Raw genomic sequence first — 9,377 nt, 5'->3', positions numbered from 1 at the left:
ACACATAAACATTAGTTAATTTCAGTTGTCCTGAAAAAGACCTGAACTTAACAACAAGCCACATCTAAGACAAAATTATAATAGCAGATTTAAACAGCCTTGTTTTTTGGACCTTTTTTCCCAAAGACAAACCTTCTCTGTTTGTCCCATAAGGGAAATGTAGCCATGAAGTTAAAATTTCACACTTGTTTTTATTGACATACAGGTCTTTAAGCATAATAGGGCAGAAACTCTAATAACAGCTTAACTGAAAAAAATTGAAAAAGTACAGTTTCACTGGTATTAGATTACCCCAATTCCTATTAAGTTAACAGACTAAAAATGCTGATAGATACTACTAAGAAAATCGAGTGTTTTAATTTATAAAGCAACATCATTTTCAGGGTTTTTTTGCAAGTCCCTCCTCTTGTTAGAAATAATTTTAAATGCTAAAATTTAAATTAATCCATTACTACATTCTCTATATAATAGTCTGTACATTTAAATACTTGAAATGAGACTAAAGATGCAAATATAAGATTGTCTCAGATTAATTATCATTTCTGCTCTTTTGTCATTGTTAAACAAGAAACAAGAACCACAGAAGCTGTAGAAAGCAGATGTAACAACTGTATCTTTCTGTTTGGTTTTGCACACTTGGGCAGTGCAATATATGCAAACATGAAAGAAAACATCACTATCCTAGTGCTATTCTGTATAAACAGCAGCTGAAAATAATTATATTCTACATATAACATTATATCATTCCATACCATTTATCATATCACACCACAGTTTGTGTTGGAATGGACCTTAAAGACCATCTCATTCCAGCCCCCTGCCATGGGCAGAGACACCTTTCAGTAGACCAGGTAGTTCCAAGTCCCATTCAGCGTGGTGTCACCACACCACACAGCTTGGAGTTGTCAGCAAACTTACTGAGGGTGCCCTGGATCCCACTGTCCGTGTCACCGACAAACAGTGCTGCTCCTAATACTGACCTCTAACGAAATCTTTAATTCTGATCTACCTACCCAAGACATCTCTACGTTATTAGATCTGCTGAGCTTTTTTGCTCCATCTTCCAGAATGTTTATCAACTCTTCTTTCGCTGTATTTCAATCCTACAAAAGAGCAGTGGGTCACAGCAGAATAAGAAGGCTCAGAGAAAAGCATCAAAGTGACTCAAGAGCTTAACTGCCATACAAAAACTCACTGAAAGTTAAAATTTCAGATTTGAGCATACTATTGAGAAGAACTGAAAATTTGGGACATATTCTGGCCACCTACACTGCCTTGTACAAAGCATAAAAGATTGGAGGGAATAAGCTTATGTAATTTATGGGTACTTAGATGAAAAGTCTGTGGCTGAAGTGACTGCATTTATGCACATGGACAACATGCACATACAGACTGCAAACTGCTGAAAAAAAAATGATCTAATTAAGACACTAACTTTAGCTCTTTGACACACACACAAAAAAAAAAAAATTAAAAAAAAAATTGCAATCGTTTGTTTTAAATGTCTCCAGAGAGGGAGACACTCTGGGCAGCCTGTTCCAGTGCTCTGCCACCCTCAGTGTAAGGAAGTTCTTGCTCACGTTGAGAGGGATCTTCTTGTTTATGGCCATTGCTCCTCGTCCTGCACCACTGTGAAGAGTCTGGCACCACCCTCTTGGCAGGCGCCTTTGAGATATTTATACGCATTAACAAATTTGGGAGCAGTGGATGAATCTGTGCTTTGTACACTTGTGGGGGTGATGGGACGAGCGGGAACAACAGTGGAGGCAAACGGCCAGAGGCACTGCGAGGTTAATGCGAACACCTGGAGCTCCGCACACAGGGCTCCACTCGGGGCACACGAAGGAGCAGAACCGGCGGGCACTGAGGCGAGCCGAGCAGCGGCCAGTGTGCCCACACCGCCACCCCCGCTCCCGAGCACCAGGAGCAAAGAGAAGGACCGCGCACCCGTCTCCCGGCAGCGCCACCGCCCGCCCCGAGGCGGAGCCCGGCCCATCCCGCCCGTCGCGGCCGCGGCGCCGCGGAGGCCTCTGGGGCGCGCAGTCCCCGCCCGCCCGCTCCGCGCCGCCGCCGCCCGCCCAGAACTACTGATCCCGGCGCGCCCCGCGCCCGCCCCCGAAGGAGCGGCTCCGGCAGGAAGGCGGCAGCGCGGCCTGGTCACCCAGCCGCGGCCATGAGCTCAGCCCGGGAGTCCCAGAGCCACCACGGCCTCAAGCGAGCGGCCTCCCCCGATGTAACCGGGCGCGGGGCGGCGGCGCGGCGGGAGGGGGTTGGCGGCGCGGGGGACGGCGGCAGGGCCGCGGCTCGGCGGCGGAGCCCCCGGCGGGACGCGGGCAGGCCGCGGCCGCCCGGACGGGCTGCGGCGGGGCGGAGGGGCCGCTCGGGGCGGGCGGGCGCAGTGAGCGTGTGCTCCCGCAGGGCTCCAGCAGCTGGGAGGCGGCGGACCTCGGCAACGAGGAGCGGAAGCAGAAGTTCCTGCGGCTGATGGGCGCCGCGAAGGTGAGGCCGCTCCGCTGCCCGTGGCCCCCGCCCGGCGCGGGCACAGGGACCGGGGTGCTTTCAGCGGGGTTCTGTGGGCCGCAGGGCGCGCTAGGGGAAGCGAGAACAATTTAGAGCTGCTGGGCTTTGGGGCTCTGCTTCCAGAAGGGTTTGGGTTCCACCGCTGTTGTGTCAGCAGCCGTGTAACACAAAACGTGGCTCGGAAGTTGTCGAGTCCCTGCGCCGCAGCTTCATCCCCACCCCACGCCTTAAATGCTTTCAGGCCAGCTCGTAAAATTACTTGACGCTTCGGAGAGAGTCCTTGTTACAAAATAACAAACCTAGGTACTAGGTCTGTAAATTTATCTTTCACTGGGGAAAAAAAAAAAAAAACTTTAAAAGAGTGCTAGCTGATTGATTTAATCAATCTAGGAAATATTTTTAAAGAAAAAATGCGCTAAAACTAAATTTCTATTACGTTTGCTGCAAAAAATGCTGCAAAACTGGTTAAATGTAATAATGTTTTTTTCATGTATAAAATGTTGCTTTAGTATTGCAGTTTTACTTACCATCAAAAAATATTTTTACTTGTACTAACGTATTTTGCTTGAATACAGTAATTTTGTAAGCTAAAATAGCTAACTGTATTAAAGAGGTGAAAGTTAGGACTTCTTAGAGGATAGGGATACAGTGTCCCATTAAAGCATCTCACTACCACTAATCTTAATGTCTGCTTGGGTACTTAATGCTGCTTGCTGTGTAATGCCAGTTCTTGCCTATTGGGACACATTTGCTAATGAGCAACTACTGAGCCAATAAATTAATCAGCATTGTGAAGGTCTTACCTGACACTGTGACCAGTCTGAAAGTGGGATCATCATAAGATGCACTGTTGCAGAGTGTCAGAGAAAGGGTAGATGATCAGAACCTGAACACACATCTGTCCAGCATCATGTAGTATAATTTTCATATCAGTGGCAAGAAACAGAATGAAATAGAACCATCTCTGGGGTCTGGGAAGAGCAAAGAGTGTGTAGTTGTTGTGGTTTCTTTTTCAGAAAATTCAGCAAAAGAAAGATGAAAGAAGTGCACCTAGAGGCAGCAGCTGTTAGCTAGTAAAACTTAGAGTCCTGCAGTTGGGTGGCAGGGTTTGACAGCAGAGCTTTTACATTCAAGATGTTCAGGATGTTGGCAGAGTTGTCAGTGCACCCTAAAGCTCCAAAACAAACTGCCTTTTCTTTTAGAAAGAACATACTGGCCGCCTTGTTATCGGAGACCACAGATCAACCTCTCACTTCAGGACAGGTCAGTTTATCCAACAGCTGATACAAAGTTGGAAATCGAACCCTAATTTAGGAACATTCCAGTACTCTGATCTTGGTAGATATGGCAGGGAGGGATTTCAGGTTTCGTGGCTGCAGCTGAAGATGGGTCAGGCTGTGGAGTTGTAGAAGTTCCTTATTTCTGTTGGGTTACTGACAAATGGTTTCTCTGACTGCTCGCACTTGCCTTTTAAAGTCCAGGTTCAGCAAAGTACCTTATGGTCAGGTACACTTGTGTACAAAAGCCCTGGAAATCAGGGCCTGTAGGTCCTCAATCTTATTTTGCTATCAAAATAAGTTGTATTGCTGTTGGCACCTATCAGTATATGCCAGGATATCCAAACTAAATTGTACATGGAAAAGAACAGGGGTTGATTTCTCCCTGACCTGGTTATCTATTGAATAGAAAGATCTCTGCCCTAAGGCAATGAGGTAAAAGCTGAAAAGATCTGCAAGGTCATCTTGGCAATCAGCAATAATTGGATGTCAGATAGAACTATGGTAACTCTTTATCGTGCTTGCTTAGGAAGTCAAAGTACTTGGCACTAAGCTGGGTTGGACTGCACTGCCTGAGAGAAGCTTTGGTAAAGCCTTGTGGAATAGCAACTGTCACCATTCTAGAAACCTTCCCTTCATATTCCAGAAAGCTTTCTCTGATATGCTCCACCAATCATTTTTCACGTGATGAAAAACTATCTATGGACCAAAATAAGGCTGAGGATTGGTTCCAGGTGCTGCTGCTGTTATTGTATGAGTCACTCCTTCATACCTGAATTTCCTAGAAAGGAAGTGATGCTTCTCTTTGGAGTCATAAAGAATCAGTACTGGTTTGTTAATAGGAAAAAGTTAAAATGATGGGGTTTTAAGATTTCTTTTGTCCAACATACAGTTACTGTCCTTTTACAGTAGCATACAGCTCTAACTTCCAAATGAGGAAATATAGATTTGCAATACAACCTTTCAGCTTCACAGAGATACAAATTAAAAACTAGTGTTGTAGGCCTCCTGGGGAGAATTAGAAATTCTTACCTTTTCCAAGTACATAGGATCCTTAATTATTTTAGACCACGTTTTCCCCCAGTGAATGTGATTATTTATTCACTTACTCAAACAAGTAAATAAAGGGCCTGTAGAAGTAGCTCATGAATATTAGTTTTTCTGCTAATTCCTAAGGATGGAAAAATGCAGGGCTGTAGTAACTGCATGAAACAGTTTCAGATACAGCTCCATAAACAAGAGTGGTGGTATTGTCCCGAGGCGTGATGCTATATCTGAGGGATGATTTAATCACAGTAATCCCATGTTATGTAGTGAAGGTCACAAAGTTTCTCCTTGCTGGGGCATGCTGCAGTACTGGCTGGAAGCACAGAGAACTCACACTGATTCCATTTACCTCGTTCAGTAGAACATAACACTGCATAGTGCAACTCTGGAATGCATCAGGTCTTACGAACTTCCCAGCCCTCTTTGTATCAAAGCCGTCCTGCTTGCCCACTCGATACTGTTGCTTTAAAGCCTGATGGTTTGTATGCAGTAATACTCAATCCTAGTTTAGAATGGTTACATTTAAACTTCTTGACTTTGAAAATGTGACTTCCTGTAATTTGGTGTCTTTGTTAATTTGAATGAACCATAACCAAAGTACCCTGGACAATGCAGGGGAAGAAGACAAGAAAATGAACGAGGAGTTGGAGTCTCAGTACCAGCAGAGCATGGACAGCACAATGTCAGGGCGGAACCGGCGCCACTGCGGGCTTGGGTTCAGTGAGGTACTGACTTCATTTGCATAATGACTTGGCTTTCACTTCACTAAGACAAGGTGGTACTGGGTTTAAAAATCCAAGCAGATTTCCATGGTTTGGGTTAAAGGACAGACTGATTGCAGGCACTTGACTGATGTTCGTGTATATACTGCGGCGGCCATTTAGATGCTCATAAATGAGTGATGCTTGTCATTGTTCTGAGAAGTGATAAGACGTACTTAATGCTCCAGAGTGGTCAAGACTGATTAGGGCACAGAGTGACAAATATATTAAATCAGAGTGTTGCTGAGGAATACATAAGTAGGCAGGATAAGCATCTGCACTGTTGTTAGCAGTATCATTGGATAACTTAAGCATTCCTCGTGCTGCAGTTTGCTAAGCTTCCTGTCAAAGGTCAATCACAAATGTGAATTCTTGATGGTCTAGCCTTTAGTTCCATTGTGTCACACTCTGCGACAAATATTCCAGTGTCAGTATTTGCATTACTGAACGGATGGGATCTGGAACTTCGGACTCATGGAACAGTGTCTTTAGGATTTCTGCTGTAACTAAACGAACCAGGGCTGATGAATCCATAGATGTCACAGCTGGCATGGTTAACCACTTCAGGGCAGTTGCTTTCTGTCTAATAATTCATGTCTTACAGGCCTCTGTTTAACAACGTGGCCCATTTTAGTACCAAAATGAAAGGAGCCATTACATGAAACATTCTCACTGGGAAACGTTAAAGTCTCCAGAGGAGTTGCCAGGAAATAATGTTTTATCTCTCTCATAATCTGAACTTACAGTTTCAGGAAGATGAACAAGAAGACGAGGCAGCTGGACACTCCTCTGATGAGAGTTCAGAGGATTCTGAAAGTGGCTCTGATTCGGAGCAAGAGGAGTCTGCAGAGGAGCTACAAGCTGCTGAAAAACATGATGAAGCTGAAGTTCCAGAAAACAAAAAAGAAGCAAAAAGCAACTATAAAATGATGTTTGTGAAAGCCAGTGGTTCATAACTGCAGATGTAACAGCTTCGTATTTAAAGTACAGTAAGCCTTATTGTTACAGTGCAAAGTGGAGGACTGCTACAGCACAAATCTTTGTATTTTGATTTTAAGACGACCCTCTTAGATGACAAAAAGTAGTATTTGCTTTCTGTTGCCATGGATAACATTTTTATGGGCGCAGTGATATTACTGGTTTTTGTAAAGTGTATAAAATCCTGGATGGAGAAATAAATTTGTTTTGTTCCTGCCCAGTCTTTACAATGTTATCTGAACTATTCTTCTGTTATTCCATGCCAGATAAGGAAGCTCCATGTTAGTGGTTTATTCAGTTAGTACCCCAGTCTTGAATTTTTAACTATTAAGATTACATGTGAATTACGTGATGTTGCATTAGTTGTAAAATACCAATATCAGCATTATTCTGTGATGTACTAGAGCTTTAAACAATGATTTTGTCTATAGATGTTAGTGTTGGCAGGGCTGAGAGGAGAAACTGCTCACTTTTGTGGCAGCATTAATCACCGTATCCATCTGAAGTCCTACAGCAATTGCATAGAGAAGATGTTTTAGAAAAGCATAATACAACAGAAGGCTCTAATTGCTTCTTTGGCTTTCTAACGAGGGGGAGGAACTGTAGTTGTTTCTACCTTTCAGTAGAAAAGAGTGATTTTTTGAATTACTGTTTCCTGGCTATAGCACTGCGCTGTTATTAAAAATAACACCTCCCAAAGAAACCAGTTTACTTTGAAAGAGAAAGTATACTTTGATAATGAAAAGGATATACAAATCATTTTAGCTTTTTTAAAATATAGAATAAAGAGTTAAATATGCGAGCCCTTCTTCCTTTTCTCCCTGTACATGCATCCCTTGGAGGTCTGAGTCAATTAGCACAAGGCTGTACCTCTCAAGTTGATATGCTTAGAAAGCCAGGAGTTCAGCACCTCCTTCCAGCAAGAATTAAACACATCCATTCCTCTGCAAATTCATTGCATTCAAGTAATGAATAAAATATCAGAGCTTTTTAGACTTTGTTTCCTCTTAGTACATCAGACAGATCACCTGCCTCTCCTGGCTGGGAAAACAGGACCTTGACCTGTACCTCTAGTACCGCCACAGCAGCGTTCCAGGGAACACTCGGGATGCTCGTGGAGACTCCCTTCCTGTGTACAATTCCTGATGTGCAGACAACATTTCCAAGCCAGTCGGCTGAAGGAAAGCAGCAGTTTGTACTATCATTGCCTAGTTTATTGAATGTAAACATTGCAGCATTAGCTATTGGGGGAGGACTTGGAATAAGTATGGAAAAAATAAAAGTAATATTGTAAATAAAAACTGAGTGTAGATTTTGATTACTCTGTTTTACTACACCTGCATTTACTACGAGTTTTTCCGCTCATTCAATTTTAAGAACAAAGCTACAGCAGCCACTAATGGTCAGTCATTTGTACTTGATTTGTGTAGATTTTTTGGTTTTCCCAATATTGCAAGCTTCTAATACTCAGAGAAAGAATGTAAGTTGCTTGTGCATTGTGAAGAGAGAAAACCTCACCAAAACTTAGGAAAGAGGCTGTATCCCTAGGAAAGAGTGAGATGCCTCCCTAAGAGATCAACTGATTACTTTCCTAATAGACCCCTTCTAGGTTTTCCTAGTTAGACACTCCAGTGACACTGGAACCAGCGTTTCATTGTTAAAATCTTTCAGCTGTGGCTGCCACTCACCTCTGCCTTCTCTGTCCCAAGACTGCTGCTCTCTGAGCTTTCCCACCAGTGTGCAGCCACTCAGAGATTCATGCTGGGATCTGGAAAGACCCAGGAAAAGTAGATCCAGCTGGCCAGCCCAGCATGGGTCTGCTGACAGACACAATGAGGGGCTCTTCCACTCAGCCTCTTGCCTCCTTGATTCGGCCATCAGTTTCAGTTATAAATAGAGCACACAAAGATTAAAAGAAAAAAACAAAAACCCCAACCTGAAATTAAACTATTCTAGATACAGCTCTGACCAGAAAAAAAAATCTACAGAACTTCCACTCCCCAAAAGTAGGACACCAAATATTGTGAACATCTGATGAGGTTTGGGGTAACAGCTGTGATGCTGACCTACAACTCACCTTCTCAAAATAGGAAGCGTTCTACACAGTCTTGTCTGTTTCTGTTGAACATTTATAAACATACTAAGAACTTGCAGACTGAGCTATGAAGCAGCATAAGAAGCTTCTGCACATATACCACGAAAGGCTGATATAACTCAGTGTAGTTTGTGCTTCGAATGTTTCAATTCAGGAGTCAGTTTTAGCAACATTTGATATAACAGTATCAGCAGTAGTGGCATGGATAGGAGCAGGATGGTTTCAGCTCATTGGAGACAGGGAGCACAGGAAAAATCAAAGTCAGTGTCTTGGTTGACTCCAGTCAGTCCTTTGCTTTTTCAGGTTGGTATGGAAGGAGCAGCCAGAGAGAACAGCAGGGAACTGTATTTGTCTATTAAAACAAGACTTGCCCACTGAAATTCCTCAACTCAAAGACCAGTTAATTTCCATCTCAATAGAAAGGCTGAAGTCTGCCTGTTCTCCTACACCTCAGGAAAGAATGACTGAAGTTAGACCACCGCTGGTTGTCACAGAACAACCATCACATCTGGTAAGTTTTCATCTGTTTCTAAACCACACTGAAAATTTACCTTACATAGGTGCATTCTCAGCACTTGGCTTTAGAAGACTGAAAACACCTGAACAAGGTCAAATGCACTGCTGTGCCTGTTCCCCTTCCATTTGCCCTGGAACCCCTCAAGGTGAGCTCCATCACAGCCCCAGTGCCCACAGGTCTGG

General features: G+C 43.6%; 1 protein-coding gene across 1 annotated transcript; it reads left to right on the top strand.

Moving 5' to 3' along the window:
- Positions 1 to 2,087: 2,087 nt before the first annotated feature.
- On the top strand, positions 2,088 to 7,884 carry C6H11orf58 (chromosome 6 C11orf58 homolog). Its single transcript, XM_032112532.1, has 5 exons — positions 2,088 to 2,233; positions 2,419 to 2,499; positions 3,723 to 3,783; positions 5,460 to 5,569; positions 6,352 to 7,884. Exons 1-5 carry the CDS (start codon positions 2,174 to 2,176, stop codon positions 6,559 to 6,561), a joined length of 522 nt encoding a protein of 173 aa, XP_031968423.1. The 5' UTR covers positions 2,088 to 2,173; the 3' UTR covers positions 6,562 to 7,884.
- Positions 7,885 to 9,377: the final 1,493 nt, after the last annotated feature.

This window comes from Corvus moneduloides, chromosome 6, assembly GCF_009650955.1.
Source record: "Corvus moneduloides isolate bCorMon1 chromosome 6, bCorMon1.pri, whole genome shotgun sequence".
In the NCBI taxonomy this organism is placed as follows: domain Eukaryota; kingdom Metazoa; phylum Chordata; class Aves; order Passeriformes; family Corvidae; genus Corvus; species Corvus moneduloides.
The sequence above is the reverse complement of the archived record's forward strand: the minus strand, read 5'-3'. Positions and strand labels throughout refer to the sequence as shown.